Source organism: Pristiophorus japonicus, chromosome 13 (genome assembly GCF_044704955.1).
Source record: "Pristiophorus japonicus isolate sPriJap1 chromosome 13, sPriJap1.hap1, whole genome shotgun sequence".
Taxonomy (NCBI): domain Eukaryota; kingdom Metazoa; phylum Chordata; class Chondrichthyes; family Pristiophoridae; genus Pristiophorus; species Pristiophorus japonicus.
The window spans coordinates 115,917,472-115,942,698 of record NC_091989.1 but is presented as its reverse complement, the minus strand read 5'-3'; the positions used below and the strand labels follow the sequence as shown (position 1 = coordinate 115,942,698).

The 25,227-nt window shown below is 45.4% G+C and overlaps 1 protein-coding gene across 4 annotated transcripts in view; it reads left to right on the top strand.

The window, feature by feature from the left end:
* Window positions 1–25,227, top strand: part of psme3ip1 (proteasome activator subunit 3 interacting protein 1) — a 123,771-nt gene that overhangs the window by 80,511 nt on the left and 18,033 nt on the right. For all 4 annotated transcript variants that reach the window (XM_070897906.1, XM_070897908.1, XM_070897907.1 and 1 more), the window contains exon 5: window positions 3,381–3,513. In XM_070897906.1, coding sequence (XP_070754007.1) covers window positions 3,381–3,513 — 133 coding nt within the window. The remainder of the gene's footprint in view (window positions 1–3,380; window positions 3,514–25,227) is intronic.

Below are 25,227 nucleotides of genomic sequence, written 5' to 3'. Positions count from 1 at the left end.
CCCCGCTCCCTCTCTCGGCCCCGCTCCCTCTCTCGGCCCCGCTCCCTCTCTCGGCCCCGCTCCCTCTCTCTGCCCCGCTCCCTCTCTCTGCCCCGCTCCCTCTCTCGGCCCCGCTCCCTCTCTCGGCCCCGCTCCCTCTCTCGGCCCCGCTCCCTCTCTCGGCCCCGCTCCCTCCCTCGGCCCCGTTCCCTCCCTCGGCCCCGCTCCCTCTCTCTCTTTCCCCCCCCCCCCCGCTCGATCGAGCTCCGCCCGCTCGCTCTCCCCACTCCCCCCTCGTGCTCTTCCCCCATCGCGATTCACCCCCCGCCGCGCTCTCGCCACTCTCCCCTCGTGCTCTGCCCCCTCGCCCCCTCGCGATTCACCCCCCCGCCGCGCTCTCGCCACCCCCTCCCCTGCCCATCGCGCGCTCTCCCGCTCCCCCTCTCGTGCCCTCTTCCGCCCCCTCTCCCTCGCGCGCACGCCCCCTCTCGCTCTCGCCCCCTCTCGCTTTCCCCGCTCTCGCTCCCACCCACTCTCCCCCCCCCCCCCCCCCCCCCGCTTTCGTCCACTCTCTTCCCCCCCCCCCGCCCACTCTCGCCCCCTCTCTCTCCCCCCTCTCTCTCGCCCCCTCTCTCCCCCCGCTCTCCCCCCCCACTCTCGCCCCCTCTCTCGCCCCCCCCCGTTCTCGCCCTCTCTCTCTCCCCCCGCTCTCGCCCCCTCTCTCTCCCCCCGCTCTCGCCCCCTCTCTCTCCCCCCGCTCTCGCCCCCTCTCTCTCCCCCCGCTCTCGCCCCCTCTCTCTCCCCCCGCTCTCGCCCTCTCTCTCTCTCCCCGCTCTCGCCCCCTCTCTCTCCCCCCGCTCTCGCCCCCTCTCTCTCCCCCCGCTCTCGCCCCCTCTCTCTCCCCCCGCTCTCGCCCCCTCTCTCGCCCCCTCTCTCTCCCCCCGCTCTCGCCCCCTCTCTCTCGTCCCCCCGCTCTCGCCCCCTCTCTCTTCCCCCCGCTCTCGCCCCCTCTCTCTCGCCCCCTCTCTCTCGCCCCCTCTCTCTCGCCCCCCCTCTCTCGCCCCCTCTCTCTCGCCCCCTCTCTCTCGCCCCCTCTCTCTCGCCCCCTCTCTCTCGCCCCCTCTCTCTCGCCCCCTCTCTCTCGCCCCCTCTCTCTCGCCCCCTCTCTCTCGCCCCCTCTCTCTCGCCCCCTCTCTCTCGCCCCCTCTCTCTCGCCCCCTCTCTCTCGCCCCCTCTCTCGCGCCCCCTCTCTCGCGCCCCCTCTCTCACCCCGCTCTCGCCCCCTCTCTCTCACCCCGCTCTCGCCCCCTCTCTCTCCTCCCGCTCTCGCCACCTCTCTCTCCCCCCGCTCTCGCCCCCTCTCTCTCCCCCCGCTCTCGCCCCCTCTCTCTCCCCCCGCTCTCGCCCCCTCTCTCTCCCCCCGCTCTCGCCCCCTCTCTCTCCCCCCGCTCTCGCCCCCTCTCTCTCCCCCCGCTCTCGCCCCCTCTCTCTCCCCCAGCTCTCGCCCCCTCTCTCTCCCCCAGCTCTCGCCCCCTCTCTCTCCCCCCGCTCTCGCCCCCTCTCTCTCCCCCCGCTCTCGCCCCCTCTCTCTCCCCCCGCTCTCGCCCCCTCTCTCTCCCCCCGCTCTCGCCCCCTCTCTCTCCCCCCCGCTCTCGCCCCCTCTTTCTCCCCCCGCTCTCGCCCCCTCTCTCTCCCCCCGCTCTCGCCCCCCCCCCCCCGCTCTCTTTCCCCTCCCCCCCCCCTTCCCCCCCGCTCCCGCCCCCGTTCGCTTTCACGCTCCCCGCTCTCTCCTGTTCTCGCTCTCTCTCTCCCTTCTCTCTGGAATATTTTCTCTCTCTGCTTTCGACTTCTCCTTGCATGTGCTCTCTTTTCCTCTCTCGCACATGCTCCTGTTATTATGTTCTGTTCCTCTCTCTCACCTCTCCTTTACTCTTGTTTCTTTTTTCTGATAGTCACTCTGGTGCTCTTCTTTTATCTTTGCTGTTTTTCCTTTCACACATCTCGTTCACTTTTTTTTCTCATTTTTCATCTTTCGCCTGTCATTTTCTTACTGTTCTTTCATTTGTTTCTGCTGTTTTTTCCCCTCTGCTTCTTGGTGTTTACAGTGTTCTCTGGCAAGATTCCCTGGCAGGCAGCTGAAGATCCATTGTGCGTGTAAGAGCCAGCTATGGCTGTTGAGGGTGTTAAGTCCTTGGACCAGAGGGAGTGGGCTGTTGCACGCAGGCTATTTATATGAAGAAAGAAGTGTGTACCTTTCTGCATGGGTTGAAGTTCTGAGTGGTTGGAGGGCCACTGTACTCTGGTTCTGCCATCTGCTTGGTTGAAGAATTTCTAACACTTCAATGCATAACGCATTGTATAAGCACGACGTATTAATATGGATAGATTAACTTACGTGGGAAGCGGACAATTAGATACAGCTGGCTTAAATAGGCTTACGTGAAGTGATGAATAAAGGCTTGAATAGTTTTTAATAAACATCCCATAGGAAATAAATGGGAATTACTTTTACAGTAAAGCGTGCATCCTTTAAATTAAAAGCGAGCTGAGTATTGTGAATTTGGTATACCGTTTACTTCAGCTGCCTGAGGTTGACAGTTACGCCTCTATTGAGGACCTGCGATTTTTAGATGAAAAATGATTAAAGCTTCTGAAAACTTTTATCAAGGTTCAAGACATCTTCGTGATGCTATTTTTAAATACTTCATATTGTAGTAAATCTGCTCAATATGAATCGCCCAGTATGAGGTTTACTTGTCCCATTGATTATTTGGTCATTATTGCATTACTGTTTGTGGGAGTTTGCTTGTGCACAAATTGGCTGCCGCGCTTCCCACATTATAACTTATAACAGTGACTACACTCCAAAAGTACGCCATTGACTGTAAAGCGCTTTTAGATTTCCGGTGCTCATGAAAGGCGCTATATAAATGCAAATATTTATTTCTTTGATTGGAGCTTCTGAATTGAAGTAGTTTGACGTAAATTAGAAACAATATGGGCCTCAACATCGATCCGGGGAAGGGGGTGTGCAATCCACTCAACACAATATAACTCACTTAACCAGTCTCCATTGCTTGTACCCTTCAGCAATGTCCTTATTTTATGTAATCAGATATTTTAATACGTTAAGATGATTTAATTACACTTTTATCAAACTTCAACAATGTTCTAAGATTTGTGCATGGCCAGTAGCCTGTTCCCATTTGTTAGTGAATAAACAACCATTTTTAGTCCGTTTGAATAAATTTCCTGTATTCGAAGCGGCCATTGTGACTAAGTGTTTTTTTTTTGCTTGTCCTTAACTGGGAACTTCTTGAGCATGAACCTTAAGAAATTCCCAGGAATGTGATCTGGAATTGGCTCTGAAGTCCTTGTTGATCCTTAACAGAATACTAACAGTGCCCGCACAAAACTTGTAGCAAACGCCGAATCTAAAAAAGACATTGAGAAGAAAACGGTTGCTAAGCCAGTGGAAAACAAGAGCAAATTCTCTCAAGCAAAGCTGTTAGCTGGAGCTGTAAAACGCAAAAGGTTCGTGCCTTTTTTGGAAACAATCAGTGAGAGATGGAGCCTAGTTCTGAAATTATGAGAGTAATTCAAATAGGTTAAGGCAATGATTTTTCAATATGCCCCGATATTCAGTGATCCTGAATAATTGTGTAACTGCCCAAGCTTCATGGTAAGATTTATTTTATTTGTCTCAACAGTTTTCTTCCTTCTCTGCTGCTCATTAATTCCTTGGTGTTCTGCCTTTCAGTATATTGGCCAAGTGAATATTATTCATGTGTGAGCTTTGATGGTGGCTAATGCCAGGCTATTTGACTATAGTGGGTATCCTAGTCAAGCCGTGAATCGAGGTTCATTGGATAGTGATAACGTTCAGGACGCAATTTGCAATTTCTTCGGATTCATTATTTCTTGCAACCCTGGCCAATGTGGATTATTTTTTTCCCCCATTCTACCCTCGGGATAATGAGATGAACTAAAATGCTTCTATCACGGCCCTGGTTAACACCAACTAACACAGAACAGACCAGGATTGAACCTGATAACCTCCTGGTCTGTTTCCCATAGACTCTACAAGGATGTCATTTTGCAGGGGTAGGATAACGCTCAATCAGTAGTTTCAGCTTAGCTAAAGATCTAAACAAACTGGTACAATGCTGCAGGTCCTGAGGCTTTATGTACGCAGGAGTAGGAGATCTCATACACTACCCCTCTGTGCAATGTTGCAGGGCATCTCATTTGCATATTGAGTGTAGCTGAACCCCAGAACCTATCAACATGTCTTATGCTCCGAGAAAGGAGGATCCATATCATTTTGAAGAATACCAGATTGGTAATCTGGTACGCAGTTACAGCAAGTGATCAGGAAGACTAATGGAATTTTGGCCTTTATTGCAAAGGGGATGGAGTATAAAAGCAGAGAAGTCTTGCTACAGCTATTCAGGGTATTGTTGAGGTCATACCTGGAATACTGCGTGCAGTTTTGGTTTCCATATTTAGGAAAGGATATACTTGCTTTGGAGGCAGTTCAGAGAAGGTTCACTAGGTTGATTCCAGAGATGATTAATGATTTAGATGAAGGAATTGAGTGTAATATCTCCAAGTTTGCAGATGACACGAAGCTGGGTGGCGGTGTGAGCTGAGAGAACGCTAAGAGGCTGCAGGATAACTTGGGACAGGTTCGGTGAGTGGGCAAATGCATGGCAGATGCAGTGCAATGTGGATAAATGTGAGGTTATCCAATTTGGGGGAAAAAACACGAAGGCAGAATATTATCTGAATGGCGGCAGATTAGGAAAAGGGGAGATGCAAAGAGACCTGGGTGTCATGGTACATCAGTCATTGAAAGTTGGCATGCAGGTACAGCAGGCGGTGAAGAAGGCAAATGGTATGTTGGCCTTCATAGCGAGAGGATTTGAGTATAGGAGCAGGAAGGTCTTACTGCAGTTGTACAGGGCCTTGGTGAGGCCTCACCTGGAATATTGTGTTCAGTTTTGGTCTCCTAATCTGAGGAAGGACATTCTTGCTATTGAGGGAGTGCAGCGAAGGTTCACCAGACTGATTCCCGGGATGGCAGGACTGACATATGAGGAGAGACGGGATCAACTGGGCCTGTATTTACTGGAGTTTAGAAGGATGAGAGGGTATCTCATAGAAATATCAATGATCGGATCAGCCATGATCGTATTAAATGGCAGAGCAGGCTCGAGGGACCGTATGGCCTACTCCTGCTCCTATTTCTTATGTTCTTATGCTCTTATAACTCAGGAGTTACAAAAGTAAAATATTGTGGATGCTGGAAATCTGAAATAAAAACAGAAAATGCTTAAAACACTCCAGGTCAGACAGCATCTGTGGAGAGAGAAATGGAATTAACGTTTCAGTTCAATGACTTCATCAGAACGGGAAAAAGTTAGGGATGTAACAGGTTTTAAGCAAGTGCAGGGGCTGGGAAAGGGGGATGGGAGGAAAGAACAAAAGGGAAAGTCTGAGATAGGTTGGAAGGCAGGAGAGATTGAAAGGTCCCTCATTCTTTTTCTATACAGGGATTGGAACAACTAATGTGCATGGAATCACATTTTCTGCTCCTTGGGGAATCATAGGTCAGAATTTTCCCATTAAAAGTAACGAGTGGGTTTGGAGCGTAGGGGCAGTTGAATTGTTAAAAATGTGAATCCCGCCTCCAACCCACCCACGTCCGGTTTCCCCCAGGGCTAAAGACCCCTCCCCCGGACCAACCCCTCGCAACTAAGACCAGCCTCTCGAGCTGGCTGGCTGCGGGCAGGAAACCAAGGCTTCACATTCAAATTGGGCCCTGCCCATGCAATTGGCAGGGATTGAGGGGAACCCGGCCTCCTGGGTTTCCTGCCCGCTTCTAGGTTTCCTGCCCGCCTCTGAGCCCCCTTCCCCCATCCTCCTCCCCTAACAAAATTCCGGCCATAGTAGCAGATATGAGTGCCGTAATGTTTTTTTGAAGAGAAAGTAGAGTAGCGAGTAGTCATGTATGTGAGTATACAATTTCCCATACATCTGGGCTGGTCACGTCCCAGGCTCAAGAGGGAAAAGGACCATTTTCCAATATTCTTCTTTCTGCCAGTCCTTGGGTTATTAACTGTTTATGAGCTTAAAATAGTAATATTTTTAGGTTTTTACATTATTAGATGAACTGGGTATTGATTGTTTGACTCTCGAGTTCTCAGCTGACCAACATCCAGCCTCATACCAATTGAAAGAAATGCCATTTGATTTTTTTTTGGTCCGTTAATCTGGGTCAGGATTATTCAGGCAGTATCTCCAGAACATTGCCTTGCGCAAGGAATATCATTTGATTTCCTTCAGGTAACTGCTTTTCAGACACGATTGGGTCACAGCTATCCGTATTAATATTGCCTAGTGGCGTTATAATCAGATATTGTTCTATTATTGTCACCACGGATAGTGTAATCAAGTTTAAATTTTGCTAAGATGCTCAAAAGCAAATCCAAGAATATTTACTGTATTCAGCAGAGGTTTTACTGTTTAACAACATGTTCATACAACAGGAGCAGGTCATTTTTGCATGAGTATCAAACTTTGTGTACTTGGTTCTCCATTGAATGCATTTTCAATACTAAGAACATAAGAAACAGGATCAGGAATAGGCCATACAGCCCCTTGAGCCTGCTCCGCCATTCAGTAAGATCATAGCTGATCTGATCATGGACTCAGCTCCACTTCCCCGCCCGCTCCCCATAACCCCTTATCCCCTTATTGTTTAAGAAACTGGCTGTTTCTGTCTTAAATTTATTCAATGTCCCAGCTTCCACAGCTCTCTGAGGAAGCGAATTCCACAGATTTACAACCCTCTGAGAGAAGAAATTCCTCCTCATCTCAGTTTTAAATGGGCAGCCCCTTTTCTAAAATCATGCCCTCTAGTTCTAGTCTCCCCCATCACTGGAAACATCCTCTCTGCATCCACCTTGTCAAGACCCCTCAATCTTATACGTTTCGATAAGATCACCTCTCATTCTTCTGAATTCCAATGAGTAGAGGCTCAACCTACTCAACCTTTCCTCATAAGTCAACCCCATCATCTCTGGAATCAACCGAGTGAACCTTCTCTGAACTGCCTCCAAAGCAAGTGTATCCTTTTGTAAATATGGAAACCAAAACTGCACGTAGTATTCCAGGTGTGGCCTCACCAATACCTTATATAGCTGTAGCAAGACTACCCTGCTTTTATACTCAATCCCCTTTGCAATCAAGGCCAAGATACTAAGCTTTGCCTTATATTTGTAACTTTTAAAATAATAGCTGCTTCTGGTTGTGGAATGGTTGAGGTCTCTACAATTGATCTTAGCATCTCTGATGCAGTGATTGAGGGAGGGGGGGAATGGTAGGTAAACCAGGTAAAATCAGACCAGCTTTCTGCTTTTGCCTGCTATATAGTGACTCCTGCCTGATATCAAGTGAGAACATTTTAAATTGATGATTTTAGAAAGGTTGCCTTTTTAAGCTTGTATATGTGCACTGGGGACAGTATGGGTTGTCCCTAAAACTCCTGATCTTTCTAAAACTGGTAGCAAATAATACACTGACAGACAATATATTTGGAAATTACTAATTACCAAGACCACCCAAAATGGAGGAAGAGCATCCGGGAGGGTGCTGAGTACCTTGAGTTTCGTCGCCGAGAGCATGCAGAAATCAAGCGCAGACAGCGGAAGGAACGTGCGGCAAACCAGACTCCCCGCCCACCCTTTTCCTTCAACCACTGTGTGCCCCACCTGTGACAGAGACTGTAAATCCCGCATTGGACTGTACAGTCACCTGAGAACTCAATTTTAGAGTGGAAGCAAGTCTTCCTCGATTTCAAGGAACTGTCTATGATTGGGAAAATGCTGGAGTCCATTATTTTTTTAATGACCGATATTAGGCTAACTGATCTATAGTTGCCTGCTTTCTGTTTCCCTCCTTTCTCTTCCCTTGATCCAGGTTGGTACAAAGGAAGATAGATATTGTTCATAGCTGACCAAAACTGTCACTCAAAACTAGATTTCAGAGTTGTCTGGAATAGCTTGAAGGTTAGGTGATTTATCGTTCAGTGACCAACATTAAATAGTTAACACCTGTTCAGTGACACAACTAACCAAAAGGTGATATTTCTGACACAATGCGCATTCATCTTGCTTTGGAAAATGACATTTATTTTGATATTTCATCAGTTAGAAATAACAGTAGTGCAATGTCACACTAATCATCTATAGTGCTTGGCCAAACAATCTGATGTCATGTTTTTGACTTACCGCACGCTGACCTGCCCTGTTCCTACCATACATCAGTATCAACCAGACAGATTGTATATTCTCTCAAAAGAGCAGTCTTAGAAGACAGTTTTAAAACTGATACAATACAAGTTGAACCTCCCTTATCCGGAACCCTCGGGACCTGGCCTGTTCTGGATAAGGGATTTTTCCGGACGAGGGGAGGTCACGTTAAATTGGATGGTACAGGTACTGAGCAAGGGGATATCGAGGCTGGCTGGCTTGGGGCTGGGAGTGCGGCAGAGAGATCATTGGGGACGGGGGGGCGGGTGGATCGCAGGGTCAGGCCAGTGATTGTGGGAGTCGGCAGCGAGGAAGGACTTCAATTTGTTCACGGAGTTCTGCACATGTGCCACCCGGTGGCCGGGAATAGTTCTGGATAAGGGAGGTTCAGACCGTATTTACTCAAGATTAGCTTGTATTCATTGTGATTTCCCGAGTGGTCAGAATGCAAGGTTTATATATTTTATTAGTAACAGATAAATGGGAGAAAAATGTAGAAATTATAATTGGTGAATCTTGTAAGTTCTTTTTATTGATCACTTTTTAAACCTGTAGAATTTCTGTTAACAGAATGGCTGACAATTTTCACTCTTTCACATCTTGAAATTAATGGTTTGTTGCTCTTTAGTTCGATTCGGTTCCTGCTACAACCATCATTTTGACAACATTAATGAATCCAATGTTTGTAAAACTTCTCTTGATAGAAGTTAGGTTGAAATTTCTTGTGATTTGCTTGTAGTCTTTTCTTAAATATGTGGATAATTATTGTAATTTGTTGGTTAAATCAATTAATAGGTATTATTAATCTCCTGAGTATAATTTATAAGTACTGTAAAATTACATAAACATCTGAAATTATGATTTCATCATTATAAATGGCTATATAAATACCCAGTAGATAACTAATTCTATTATAAACACAAACCACCTTTAGAGAGAATGAGGATCGCGACCATGCCTGCCGAGTGGTATAAAGACCAAGTCCACGCTTCACCTCTTGCCTCCGTCCTGCCCCAGGCTTGATGCAGATCTCTGTTCAGACAGAGATGGTGGGTGTAGTAGTGAGACTCCAAAGAGGGGAAGGGAAGAAAAATAAGAAAATAGCTTATTTTTAAAGAGGAAGCCTTGAAGCTGACTAATTATTGCTGTTACTGTTGAAGATGCAGCAGCCCTTTTTCAAATATGAAATGAATAGTCTTAACTAGTTTTAGTAGTGGAGTTCGCAATTGAACACAGCTGCTGCAATTATCCATTACGCTCATTATCTTCTTTGAAGCACGATGCTTTGGCTCCATGTATTTGGATCTGGAGCTGCAGCATCTTCCTCCCACCTGTAGCATTGGCGAGTAGTGGGGGAGAATATTTCATTGACTGCAGTATGTCATTTTCCTCAACCATTATTATTTTTTGTATAGCTGCTTTACCGTTCTGATTCAAATCAGTTTGGCTCTGCGTCCTGGTTTCCCTTGTACAGTAATTAATGTAATTATCAGTGACAGTTTGCTGAATTGTAATTGAAGGGTAGCTTCTCGGGGATAATGGAATACCTGTACGAGTGGAGGTGATGGGCAGCTCATAAGGAGGAGCAAGTCCGGCTGATTCAGTTTACTTTGTTGGTACCTATTGTAACTGAGACTTGGGGACCCGGCATAAAATTCCACCCCATTTGAGTTTGTGAGGCGGAGCGGCAGCGTGGGGAGGCCTATAAAAGGCCAGCGTCGCCCAGGAGCCAGCCGGGAGTTCGTGAAGCGGAACGGCAGCATGGGGAAGTCTATAAAAGCCAGCCAGTGCAGCTGCAGCAGGGAGAGAAGCCAAAAATGTAGAAAGAAATCGAAGGGTGACATCACAGCCAAGGGGGTAAGTGATTGGCTGGTAATTGGTGAGTAGTTTTTCTTTTTCTTTTTCTTTATCAGTAAGTAACCCTTAGCATTGTTGCCAAATTAAGTTAATCTAAGGGTTAAGTCATGGCAGGAGAGCTCGGACATGTGTCATTCTCCTCCTGTGCTATGTGGGAAGTCAGGGACGCTTCCAATGTTCCTGACGTTTACATGTGCGGGAAGTGTATCTGTCTGCAGCACCTGACAGACCGCATTGCGGCACTGGAGCTGCGGGTGGATTTACTCTGGAGCATCCGCGATGCTGAGGATGTCGTGAATAGCACGTTTAGTGAGTTGGTGAAGGGTACACAGCCAGATAGGGGATGGGTGACCGACAGGAAGAGCAGTGAAAGGAAGGTGGTGCAGGGGTCCCCTGCGGTCATCCCCCTGCAAAACAGATACATCGCTTTGGGTACTGTTGAGGGGGATGACTCATCAGGGGAGAGCAGCAGCAGCCAAGTTCATGGCACCATGGGTGGGTCTGCTGCACAGGAGGGCAGGAAAAAGAGGAGAGCTATATTGGTCGGTGATTCTATTGTAAAGGGAATAGACAGACGTTTCTGCGGCCGCAATCGAGACTCCACGATGATATGTTGCCTCCCTGGTGCATGGGTCAAGGATGTCTCACAGCAGCTGCAGGACATTTTGAAGGGGGAGGGTGAACAGCCAGTTGTCGTGGTGCATATAGGTACCAACGATATCGGTAAAAAAACGAGATGAGGTCCCACAAGACGAATTTAGGGAGCTAGGAGCTAAATTAAAAAGTAGGACCTCAAAAGTAGTAATCTCAGGGTTGCTACCAGTGCCACGTGCTCGTCGGAGTAGGAATCACAGGATAGCTCAGATGAATACGTGGCTTGAGGAGTGGTGCAGAAGGGAGGGATTCAAATTCCTGGGACATTGGAACCGGTTCTGGGGGAGGTGGGACCAGTACAAACCGGACAGTCTGCAGCTGGGCAGGACCAGAACCAGTGCCCTGGGGGAGTGTTTGTTAGTGCTGTTAAACTAATATGGCAGGGGAATGGGAATCTATGCAGGGAGTCAGAGGGAAGTAGAATGGGGGCAGAAGCAAAAGATAGAAAGAAGAATAGTAAAAGTGGAGGGCAGAGAAACCCAAGACAAAAAGCAAAAAGGGCCACATTACAGCAAAATTCTAAAGGGGCAAAGTGTGTTAAAAAGACAAGCCTGAAGGCTCTGTGCCTCAATTATTCGTAATTATTCGTAATAATGTGGATGAATTGACTGCGCAGATTGCAGTTAACGGGTATGATGTAATTGGCATCACGGAGACATGGCTCCAGGGTGACCAAGGTTGGGAACTCAACATCCAGGGCTATTCAACATTTAGGAAGGATCGACAGAAAGGAAAAGGAGGTAGGGTGGCGTTGAGGAAACTAAGGAAGGACATTAACTTGGATGATGTGGAATCAGTATGGGTGGAGCTACGGAATACCAACGGGCAGAAAACGCGAGTCGGAGTTGTGTCCAGACCACAAACAGTAGTAGTGAGGTTGGGGACAGCATCAAACAAGAAATTAGGGATGCGTGCAATAAAGGTACAGCAGTTATCATGGGCGACTTTAATCTACATATCGATTGGGCTAACCAAACTGGTAGAAATGCGGTGGAGGAGGATTTCCTGGAGTGTATTAGGAATGGTTTTCTCAACCAATATGTCGAGGAACCAACTAAGAGGGCTGGCCATCCTAGACTGGGTGATGTGTAATGAGAAAGGACTCATTAGCAATCTTGTTCTGCGAGGCCCCTTGGGGAAGAGTGACCATAATATGGTAGAATTCTTTAATAAGATGGAGAGTGACAGTTAATTCAGAGACTAGGGTCCTGAACTTAAGGAAAGATAACTTCGATGGTATGAGACGTGAATTGGCTAGAACAGACTGGCGAGTGATACTTAAAGGATTGACGGTGGATAGGCAATGGCAAACATTTAAAGATCACATGGATGAACTTCAACAATTATACATCCCTGTTTGGAGTAAAAATAAAACTGGGAAGGTGGCTCAACCGTGGCTAACAAGGGAAATTAAGGATAGTGTTAAATCCAAGGAAGAGACATATAAATTGGCCAGAAAAAACAGCAAACCTGAGTACTGGAAGAATGTTATAATACAGCAGAGGAGGACAAAGGGTTTAATTAGGAGGGGGAAAATAGAGTATGAGGGGAAGCTTGCTGGGAACATAAAAACCGACTGCAAAAGCTACTGTAGCCATGTGAAGAGAAAAAGATTAGTGAAGACAAACGTAGGTCCCTTGCAGTCAGATTCAGGTGAATTTATAATGGGGAACAAAGAAATGGCGAACCAGTTAAACAAATACTTTGGTTCTGTCTTCACGAAGGAAGACACAAATAACCTTCCGGAAATAAGAGGGTCGAGTGAGAAGGAGGAACTAAAAGAAATCCTTATTTGGCGGGGAATGGTGTTAGGGAAATTGATGAGATTGAAGGCCGATAAATCCCCAGGGCCTGATAGTCTGCATCCCAGAGTACTTAAGGAAGTAGCCCTAGAAATAGTGGTTTAATTGGTGATCATTTTCCAACAGTCTTATTGACTCTGGATCAGTTCCTATGGACTGGGGGGTAGTTAATGTAACACCACTTTTTAAGAAAGCAGCGAAAGAGAAAACGGGTAATTATAGACCTGTTAGCCTGACATCAGTAGTGGGGAAAGTGTTGGAATCAATTATTAAAGATGAAATAGCAGCGCATTTGGAAAGCAGTGACAGGATTGGTCCAAGTCAGCATGGATTTATGAAAGGGAAATCATGCTTGACAAATCTTCTAGAATTTTTTGAAGATGTAACTTGTAGAGTGGACAAGGGAGAACCAGTGGATGTGGTGTATTTGGACTTTCAAAAGGCTTTTGACAAGGTCCCACACAAGAGATTGGTGTGCAAAATTAAAGCACATGGTATTGTGGGTAATGTACTGACATGGATAGAGAACTGGTTGGCAGACAGGAAGCAGAGAGTCGGGATAAACGGGTCCTTTTCAAAATGGCAGGCAGTGACTAGTGGGATACCGCAGGGCTCAGTGCTGGGACCCCAGCTATTTACAATATACATTAATGATTTAGATGAAGGAATTGAGTGTAATATCTCCAAGTTTGCAGATGACACGAAGCTGGGTGGTGGTGTGAGCTGTGAGGAGGATGCTAAGAGGCTGCAGGGTGACTTGGACAGGTTAGATGCATGGCAGATGCAGTATAATGTGGATAAATGTGTGGTTAAAAACACAAAGGCAGAATATTATCTCAATGGTGGCAGATTAGGAAAAGGGGAGGTGCAACGAGACCTGGGTGTCATGGTACATCAGTCATTGAAAGTTGTCATGCAGGTGCAGCAGGCGGTGAAGAAGGCAAATGGTATGTTGGCTTTCATAGCTAGGGGATTTGAGTATAGGAGCAGGGAGGTCTTACTGCAGTTGTAAAGGGCCTTAGTGATACCTCACCTGGAATATTGTGTTCAGTTTTGGTCTCCTAATCTGAGGAAGGATGTTTTTGCTATTGAGGGAGTGCAGCGAAGGTTCACCAGACTGATTCCCGGGATGGCAGGACTGATATATGAGGAGAGACTGGATAGACTGGGCCTGTATTCACTGGAGTTTGGAAGGATGAGAGGGGATCTCATAGAAACACATAAAATTCTGACGGGACTGGACAGGTTAGATGCAGGAAGAATGTTCCCGATGTTGGGGAAGTCCAGAACCAGGGGACATAATCTAAGGATTAAGGGGTAGGCCATTTTGGACTGAGATGAGGAGAAACTTCTTTATTCGGAGTGTTGTTAAAATGTGGAATTCCCTACCTCAGAGAGTTATTGATGCTAGTTCATTAAATATATTCAAGGGGGAGTTTATATGGCCCTTATGGCTAAAGGGATCAAGGTGTATGGAGAGAAAGCAGGAAAGGGGTACTGAGGTGAATGATCAGCTATGATCTTGTTGTATGGTGGTGCAGGCTCGAAGGGCCGAATGGCCTACTCCTCCACCTATTTTCTATGTTGCTATATACCGACTTGGGGCACTTTCCAAGTTTGAGGAGCATTCACCTCAGTACCCCTTTTCTGCTTTCTCTCCATACCCCTTGATCCCTTTAGCCATAAGGGCCATATCTAACTCCCCCTTGAATATATCTAATGAACTAGCATCAATAACTCTCTGCGGTAGGGAATTCCACCGGTTAACAACATTCTGAGTAAAGAAGTTTCTCCTCATCTCAGTCCAAAATGGCCTACCCCTTATCCTTAGACTATGTCCCCTGGTTCTGGACTTCCCCAACATCGGGAACATTCTTCCTGCATATAACCTGCTGTTGGGGAGCATTATCCGCGCGTCGTTCTCGAACTCCCTCCCTAAACCTCTCCGCCTCTCTTTCCTCCTTCAAGACACTCCTTAAAAACCTACTTCTTTGACGAGGCTTTTGGTCACTTGCCCTAATTTCTACTTGTGCGGCTCGCTTTCAAATTTTAAAATCTCATAATACTCCTGTGAAGCTCCTTGGAATGTTACACTACGTTAAAGGCGCTATATAAATATGTTGTTGTTATGCATGTTGGGGAATTTCAGGCGTACTAACTGTGACTTCACGATGCTTGTCGCTGTCGAGACCCAATGCTGACCTGGAGAATCAGCCTGTGGGCCAGCCTGTGTGCTAACCTGTGGAAAGTGCCTGAAGAAGTGAAATCCTCGCAATATGAGTGGGTTGCCACAGGTCCAATGCCACTAGCTATGGGCCATAGGCTTTGCTCTATCATACAAATGCGGAATTCTCCGAACTAATATGTGGGCTTGGAATAATTAAGATGCTGTGGACTCCCCAATCTTTCCTTTTCTGCAATTTAAATCGCTCAATGAATTGTTCTCGAGGATAAAATTCATGTTACATTCTGAAAAATGGAGATGGACTTTTCGTGGACTTTGTACACATGTTAGGTTCAATATTGTAACCCAACAGTTCCCACTGCTTTATTGGGCCCAATTTTCCCCAACCCCTTTTTTCGGCGCACTTACCTTAAATGCGGCGACTTTGAGCGCTGGAAACGGCGCCTAAAAAACGTGGTCCCATCCTGCCCGCTCTGCCAAGTCTCCGGTGTCCCAGCGTGGCGTAGATAGTGAAGTGGGGGGCGGAGCAACAGCCCAGCGCAGAAAACACTTCTGGCAGCTGCGCGCATGCGCAGTGAAGTCTGCGCGCATGCTCCTCGTCCTCCCAGCGTATCCTGCGGGCTGTGAGTAGGACCCGACGCTAGCAGCCCCTATCCCCGGCCGAAGGGACCCCCTGATGTTCGCCACACCCTATCCCCGACCGAGTGGCATCCCGCGCCAGCTGGCCCGTTGACTTCCCGGGCCGAGGTAGGACTTGAGTTTTATTTTTCATTTATTGATGCTTGTGTCTTGTTTAGTGAGGAGAGTTTTGATTGGGAGGAGGGAGAGAGAGAGGAGGGAGGAGAGTTTTGATGGTGTGGGCGGGGCGGGGGGGGGACTTTTTAAAAAAAAAAACTTGTTTCCGGCATAAAGGTATTTTTTATTTGTTATTGATTAATTGCTTATTATTTTTTGGCCTTTGTTTAGTGCTTTGTAAGTCTTGGTGCTTTAAATGTACTAACCTGCGCGAATTCTTAACTGCCCGCAATGTTTTTCAGAGCTGGCCACATACGCTGACCTAAGTCGATCTGGATTAAGTTTTAGTTGGTCTAAGTAGCTGGAAATGCCCCCTTTTGGAGGAAAAGAATTCAACAAAAAAAAATCGTACCTAACTGAGTTACTCTGGGGCAAATTTATTGGGGAAAATGGCGTTTCTTAACTTGCGCCAGAGAAACCAACTTACTCCAAAGAAATTGGAGCAAGTCATGGCCAAAATTGGGCCCTTGTGCCATGACTTTCATCAATTTTTTGGAGTAAGTTGTTTTTTTCTGGCGTAAGTTTTAAAAAAAATGCTACTTTCCCCAAAAAATTTGCTTCAGAGTTAGTCAGTTAGGTATGATTTTTTTTTTAGGTCAGTTTTTTTTCCAAAAGGGGGCGTTCCCAGACACTTACGCCAGTTTTAGCCATTTATGCCACTTTGGCCAGCTAAAACTTACTCCAAATCGACTTAGGTCAGCGTATGTGGCCAGCTCTGAAAAACCTTGCGGGCAGTGAAGAAAAAGCAGCACACATTCGGCAGACAGTAGGGAAGGGAACTGGAGAGGACCTCAACAACCAAGCACCAAACATTGCAAGGAAAAGCTCAAACAATTAAAATACTAATAAAAATGAAATAAATCCTACTGGAGAAATGCGAGCTGCTGGCCGCCCAAAACTCTCCTCCTTCCCCCTCCCCAATCAAAAGTCTCAAGCACAGCCACTAAATAAAAAATAGAACCGAAGTCCTACCTTGCCCGGGAACCCAGCGGGCCAGCCAGCCAGTGCGGGAGGCCACTCGGCTGGGGTTAGGGTGCAGCGAGATCGGGATGTCCCTTCGGCCGGGGATAGGGGCTGCGAGCATCGGGTCCTGCTCACGGCCCACAGGATGCGCTGGGAGGGCAGGAGCATGCGCACAGCTCTCACTGAGCACGCGTGCAGGTGCCGACAATGCTTTCTGCGCTGGCCTGTTGCTCCGCCCCCCACCCCCCCCAATAGACTGCACGCCACACTCCAACTCCAGGGACTCCGAAGAGCGGCCAGGATGGGGCCAATTTTTTCTGCCGCTCTTTCCAGCGCGCAAAGTCAGCGAGCTTCAGGTCAGTGCGCCGCAATGTTGGGCCCATAGTGTTTACAGAAAACTGTTGTTGGCAGTAGGTGTGGTTTATATATCTTTGCGTTCCATGATTTATTTATTTCTTTATATATATTTTATATATTTCCAATTCCATTGAGAGTTTCACATCAAGTTACATTTGATCAAATTGGTGTTTTCTTTCCAACTGCTACAGTATTGAAGCTGGTGAAGCAAACCTGTGGCATTTTCAAGCTTTACCATTGAAATTCCATAATTTATTCACAGGAACAATTATTAGCATGAAGTATATTGATTTTAGAAGTTTGTCATCAGTCTTTTAATACCAGCATTTCTAGATGAAAATGTGGGAAATAAAATGTTGCAGTTTGAAAATGAAAGGTAATTTCATCTCGTCTTAAAAGTTGGGCAAATTTTGGAAAGTAGGAACAAATACAAAGAGTTGGGGGTCGGGGGGTTGGGTTGCTAATGCTTATAGTTCAGAAAGCTGCATTTTATGGAGACAGCTGACCATTTTAATACGGTTATGGATTTTGTTGTTCAAGAAAAGATTCAATCAGAATAAAGCTGTACTAGACAAATCTAATAACAGATGTAATGGGCATATCTAGTAACAGGATATCAGAGGAACCGTTCAAGCTACTGATAAAAAGAAATGTAGTTCCCGGTAGTTGGCAAAATCAACTTCTTTCCAATGAGAAACCTAAACCAGTAGATGTTGCTTAATTCAGAGAATGTTGTGGCACAGTGATCATGACACTGCAATTTGCTGATGATGCAAAAGTGGGGTGTTTGGCACAAAATGTCACAGACTTCAGGATGACACCACCAACTGGCAGATGTAATTTAGTGTGAAGAAATGTGATTCATTTCTGGAGTCAAAGCAAGGATTGCAAATGTCTATTCAATGGATAAATGCTATGGGGAAGAGTGCAGGGCAGTGGGATTAGTTTGGATTGCTCCAGCAATGAGCCAGCACTATGGGCTGAATGTGCTGTTGACCTCCACTATTTGCTGATGCTGAAAGTTCTGCAAAGTTCAGTTTTTATTGCATAAAAATGCTGCAGCAATGACAGCATTGAACTGTTTATCTTCCAATTATCTTCCTCTCCCGAAGGAACAGACTTCTTTTGGCATTATAGTTGCAATCCCAGGGGGGCAGGGAAACCGCGATCCAGTGCCGGGGGGTGGATTTGTTCCCCGACCCCGGGGGTTGCGGGCTGATAGTGTGGGAGCTTGCAGGGGGCTGGGAGGAAGCACTCCTGATCCTCCCAGCCCACAAGGATTGCTCCCTGAGGCGGAGGCCGCCGGCAGTTAAACCTGCAAAGCAGGTTAAAGGAGAAAGCAGCAGTCCGTGTGGTGAAGGTACTCCCACAGTGCTGTTTGGAAGGGAGTTCCAGGGTTTTGACCCAATGAAGATGAAGAGAAGGTGATATATTTCCAAGTCAGGATGGTGTGTGACTTGGAGGGGAACCTTCAGGTGGAGATGTTCCCATGTGCCTGCTGCCCTTGTCCTTCTAGGTGGTGGAAGTCGCAAATATGGGAGGTGCTGCCAAAGAAACCTTGGCGAGTTGCTGCAGTGCATCTTGTGGATGGTATACACTGCAGCCACGGTAAGCCAGTGGTGGAGGGAGTGAATATTTAAAGTGGTGGCTGGGGTGCTTTGACCTGAATGGTGTCGAGCTTCATGAGTGCTGTTAGAGCTGTACTCATCAAGGCAAGAGGAGAGTATTCCATCACACTCCTGACTTGTGCCTTGTAGATGGTGGAAAGGCTTTGGGGAGTCAGGAGGTAAGACACTCGCCACAGAATACCCAGCCTCTGACCTGCTCTTGTTGCCACAGTATTTATGTGGCTGGTCCAGTCAAGTTTCTGGTCAATGGTAATCCCCGGCATGTTGGCCTTCATAGCGAGGGGATTTGAGTACAGGGGCAGGGAGGTGTTGCTACAGTTGTACAGGGCCTTGGTGAGGCCACACCTGGAGTATTGTGTACAGTTTTGGTCTCCTAACTTGAGGAAGGACATACTTGCTGTTGAGGGAGTGCAGCGAAGATTCACCAGACTGATTCCCGGGATGGTGGGACTGACCTATCAAGAAAGACTGAATCAACTGGGCTTGTATTCACTGGAGTTCAGAAGAGTGAGAGGGGACCTCATAGAAACGTTTAAAATTCTGACGGGTTTGGACAGGTTGGATGCAGGAAGAATGTTCCCAATGTTGGGGAAGTCCAGAACCAGGGGTCACAGTCTAAGGATAAGGGGTAAGCCATTTAGGACCGAGATAAGGAGAAACTTCTTCACCCAGAGAGTGGTGAACCTGTGGAATTCTCTACCACGGGAAGTAGTTGAGGCCAATTCACTAAATATATTCAAAAGGGAGTTAGATGAAGTCCTTACTACTCGGGGGATCAAGGGGTATGGCGTGAAAGCAGGAAGTGGGTACTGAAGTTTCATGTTCAGCCATGAACTCGTTGAATGGCGGTGCAGGCTAGAAGGGCTGAATGGCCTGCTCCTGCACCTATTTTCTATGTTTCTATGTTTCTATGTTGATGGTGTGAGATTCTGCGATGGTAATGCCCTTGAATGTCAAGTGGTGGTGGTTACGTTCTCGCTTGATGGAGATAGTCATTGCCGAGCTCTTGTGTGGTGCGAATGTTACTTTCCACTTATCAGCCCAAGCCTGCATGTTGTTCAAATTTTGCTGCATTGTCGGCACAGACTGCTTCATTATCTGAGGAATTCCGAATGGAACTGAACACTGTGCAATCATCAGCGAACATCTCCATTTCTGACCTTATGATGGAGGGAAGGTCATTGATGAAGTAGCTGAAGATTGTTAAGGCCACTGCCCAGAGGAACTCCTGCAGCAATGTCCTGGGGCTGTAATGATTGACCTCCAACAAATACAACCATCTTCCTTTGTGCTTGGTATGGTGGTGATGATGGGACTTCTAGTTATTGTTTTCACAACTGAGGAGCTTGCTCGGCCGCTTTAGAGGGCATTAAGATTCAACCACGTGATGTAGGATTGAAGTAATGTGTAGGCTGAAGGACATTCATGAATCAATTTGGTTTTTATGATAATCCAGCAGGTTTCATGGTCACTGTTTTTCCCTGGTGCCAGCTCACAAGTAACTTGTCATGGTTGGGTTTGAACTCTCAACAACTCAACAAGGTTGCTAGTCCAATACCATAACCGCTGTACAATCATACACTTTTCCAATGGAGGTGGAGGTTGGTGGGAAGTAACCTTGAGCACAATTTCTCTAATATGCAGTCCAGTTTGCAAAAACTAACCACATTCTGATTTTATACCACAGGATGTCGCTGGTGCACTTTGTAATGCTGCAGTGCTGGGCATCTTTTTCCACTCATTCCCTTTGATGTTTGCAAAGCATACACCACTCTTTAAGGGAAAGGCCACGTAGATGACTTCTTCCAATGGTGCCCTTAAGCCAGCACCTCATAGGCAAAAGAAAGGAGTTTGGGTTGATGAGCTCACAATGTGCTCTCTGTCCTTCCAGTGCTCGGCATCTCTGGAATAATCTGCTAGGCAGCATAATAGAGAGACAATCTTTAGGGACATTCACTGCAGAGTAGGATCATTACAGTCAGATGCTTGTTCAGCAATAGACTATTGGGATGATGAATTTTGGGCAGAAAAGCCTTTTTTCATATTCAAGTTAATGCAACCCATTTCAGCTGGAATGGTGGGTGAGGGAATCTGACCATAAATGACTGATTACCATCTCAAAATATCACCTGATATGGTGTATTGTACTGCTGTTTTACACCATGGAATAGAAAGAAGGTGGTTAGTATTTACAGTTCTACATGTGACGAGTTCCTAATCTCCGCCATGCTGCTGTTTCCTGGAGGAGAACACTCATTGGAGGCAAGGGACTTCGAATTGAGAGGTGAGAAATTTGGAAATGGATTCAGCCTGAACCATTGCCTCCCATGATTTGGTATCAGATTACAGAATCAATCTGATAAAAGTTTAGGAACATTGCCAACCCTTGGGGAGTGGTGTGAAGAGAAGTTTTGGAAATGAGGAAGAATTTATTCTTTCAGAGGGTCGTGAATCTTTGGAATTCTCCACCCCAGAGAGCTGTAGAGGCTGGGTCATTGAATGTATTTAAGGTGGAAATAGACAGATTTTGAATGATAGGGGAGCCAAGGGTTATGGGGAGCGGGCAGAAAAGTGAATTTGAGGCCAAGATCAGATCAGCCATGATGAATGGCGGAGCAGGTTCGAGGGGCCAAATGCCTACTCCTGCTCCTATTTCTTGTGTTCAAAAAGGGGAGGAAAGTAAGGTTGCAAGAAAGAAAAGTATTGAACTCACAGGACTGTCCTATACCTTTTAGTTGTTTCTAGTTCTAGGACTTGAGAGGAGCAAGAGAAGTTCTAGGACTTGAGAGGAGCAAGAGAGAAAAATAAATTGTAAAATTTTGTGCAGGAGGGGCAAAAAGAATATGCCGTGCCATTCTTCAGAAGGTTATAACCTCAGCATTGAAGCTACAAAGTGCCTGATGCAGACAACAACGCAGTCACCTTATCAACTATGACAGGTCGTCTGGAGGGGGAATGGAACTGGTGGGCAGACAATTTTATTGCCAGACCACACAGTTGTTACAGTGATCTTTTGTGTAAACCGTCTAAAGCTTAACCCATTGAATACAACCTGCCAATTAGTAGGGTAAGAAGGGTACAATTGATTTGGCCCTTTGTACAATAGTGCACGCTTGGGAGAAAGGGGGTGACTTTTAAACAAGTCTTGGTTGAACAAAGAGTAAGGTGAGTTGGTTCATTGGCAGAGAAATGAATAACAGGTGACAAAAGTGCTGCAGGTGCATATACAGAAACTCTCTGAATATTATCGTTTGTAGAAGAAGTAAACGTAAAGGGACATCAAATGTGCGGTAAAGGGGCCTGATTGCTCTTGTAGAACAGGGCTATGGTGCATCAGAGGGTGCCTTTGATATTGATTAGATGTATCATGAAACATCAAAGCTTCAAGCAAAATGTCAGATAATTTTTGGTTATATGGATTTCATATTGCTGATGATTCAGAAATCAATAAGAATCACAGTTGTATTTTTTCCTACATCTAAAACTATAAATAGCCATTGTTCTGGTGAAAAATAACATGACTATGTTCATTATTGGTGAATGAGTTTGAAATAATTATAAACTTGATAGTTATTTTTCACTAAACCCAGAACTGGGAAACAATGAGGCTTTTTTACAATTAAAATAGCCCAGCTAAATTTAACAGTACAATGAATGGCGAGAGTTTGCTTCACAGACATTGGTTTGGGGCCCTGTCACAACTACAAACTTAACAATGTGCTTTGAGTCAGTAACTCCTGACACTTTTTTATATAAATTTTTTTGACGGTTGCTTTACTTAGGTTTTTTCAGTTGGAAAGTGGAAAATGATGAGCAAATAATTACTTCTTCTGACCACAGGTTTTAGGTTTTCACGAAAATGCACCAAATCCCAGAGTACTGAAGTATCTTCAAAATTCCGCAAATATACCAAACTGCCTGTCGGCGTAAATCAGTAGTCTGGATTTTCACCATTAGAAGATGCAGCTTGAAAGAGTATTCTTTTTAAGAGATACAGTAAGAAAATAAACTATAATAATTGTAGGACACACACCAAGACAAATAAACAATCGAGTCACATTGGATTACATAACTCGATTTACTTTTGATGAACTAATGAACTCATTGTGTATATCTTATTTAAAAAGATCATATGTTCTTTGTCAATTGTTGAAAATTGCTGATAAAATTGGTAAATATGTTTTGTTTTGACTTTACTTACTGTAGCTGCTGCAGTCTAGCTCCATTTACAATGCATTCTGATTGGCTGAAATTGCATGCTACAATGATGCTCAGCATGAAGAAAAGCTCAAGAACAGATGTTACTGGGAGTATTTAAATGCGTGTAGAAGAAGCAATGCACAGAGATTAAGTAGGCATGGTGGAGAGTGAGAAAGTTATTTTTTACAAATTATCATTTTCAGAATTGGAACAGCTTGTAAGATTAGGATCTCGGGTCACACACAGATACCCCAAGGTACTTGGGAGTTATAAGGCATTTTATTAAGGGACCAGTGGTTCAAATATAGTCAAACACAATCAGGATAGACATACGACTGTGACAAGCAGCTGTTATTAGTCCCAATCGGACAGTGGCACGAACAGTTCTTATCTTTACCGTCTGCTCTGAAATGCCTTCTCGGTCTTTCTTTTATTCTCTTTTTAGGGGGAGGGTTGGTGTAGGATATTGTAGAACCATTTAACCTACGATATGTCAGGTTCTTTGAATCAACTCTTGGGTGAAACCCTCCTCTTCACAACCTCCCAAGGTTGGAGTCAGACATGCCATTCTTGGCCTTCAGATGTTTGGAGTTGCCTGTTATCAATTATCAGTTATTGATGTTCACGCTGTTCAAGTAGCAATAGCTATTGTACCCTGGAATGGATCCTTCAATTCTAGCACCAGTCTGAAGCAATATTTTGGTCTCAAGTTATTTCATCCAATTCACAATTTCTTACAAGTTTAAAAATCTATTCTGCAGCTTAAGCTTGAGCAATTTGTTCTTTTGGTATTTGAATCTTAATTAAAATTAAAGTAGAAAAATCTACTTATGGTGGCAGGCGGGAAGGATTAGTGATTTTTATTAACTTACACATGTAACATTGTTTAAGCAAGCCCTTTTTAAATGATAAATTACAGTTTCTATTTTTAATTGTGGCAACTACATAGTGTGGGACTGTGGTCAGGTAGGGTGGCAGGTTCTCTTCTCTGAAGGATATTAGTGAACCACTTGAGTTGTCATTTGGTGGAAACTGACAAAAGACCAGGATTAGTGAATTTAACAAATTGACATGGTGGGATTTGAACACACAACCTCTGGATTACTAGTCCAACACCATAACCACCAGGTCATACTCTCACCATATCCCTCAAACCCTTTTCTCTATAGAAGCACAGCCAACAGATTCTCGATATTATGTAGCCTGCTTCAGTGGCTTTCGAATCATAGAATCTTACAGGACAGAAGGAGGCCATTTGGCCTGTTAGACCTGTGCCAGCTCTTTGAAAGAACTGTCCAATTTCGTCCCACACCCCAGCCATTTCCTCATAACCTGGAGGTATTGGCCATATATATTCCTATCCTCTTTAGATTGGGGTGATGCCAGAGTACTGGAAAATTGCAAATGTTACACCATTGTTCAAAAAAGGGTGTAAAGATAAACCCAGTAATTACAGGCCAGTCAGTTTAATTTTCAGTAGTGGGGAAGCTTTTAGAAACAGTAATCAGGGACAAAGTTAACAGTCACTTGGATAGGTGTGGATTAATTAAGGAAAGCCAGCACATTTCTTGATATATATTGATGACTTGGACGTAGGTGTACAGGCCTGATGTCAAAATTTGCAGATGCCACAAAACTAGTGAACAGTGAGGAGGAAAGGGATAGACTTCAGGAAGACATAGACAGGCTGGTGGAATGGGCTGACACGTGGCAGATAAAACTTTACTCAAAAGTGTGAATTGATACATTTTGGTAGAAAGAATGAGGAGAGGACATATAAACTAAATGGTACAATCCTGAAGGGGTTGCACAAACAGAGACCTGAGGTTATGAGTGCACAAATAAATGCACCACCTCCTCCTCTCCCTCAACCTGCATCAGTTCCTGTACAAGCCTACAGTCAGAATGCACAGTGACTTCATAAACTATGAACAGGAATGTATATTCACATAGAGTTTGTAATTGTACACCTAAATATACAATGATCTCGTAAAATATATGAATCTACCTTTTAATAATGATTTTTCAAAAAATATACACGAGTATATACCTATGTGTGTACTAGTTTCATAAAATGTGAATGCACTTTCCTGAGATCCTTTTTTAAAAATAAATTAAAAATTACTATGTCTAAGCAATATTTGTTCAAGTACCGCAGATTAAGTGTGTTTGCTATGAGCAATGTTCTGTCATTTTTATTTTGGGTGCGCAGTCCTTTTAAATTTATTGTTGTAATGTCTGTAAGCTTGTAATGTTTGTAGCTCCACTCTGTGGATGTGGATGTATTGTGTACTGCAACTGCAGAGTTAATCATTAAACAACCAGGCAGATTTCCGGAGGCTTCCGAGAGCTGCCTGCCATGTTAGGAGCTGTGTGTGCTTGTGCTCTGTGAAGATATCACATTTGGCGGCGAGATGGGATTTTTCGGATGATTTAAAGCTTAAATTTTGTTGGTGAAGAATTCAGCCAGCCGACGGAGAGACTTTGGAAGT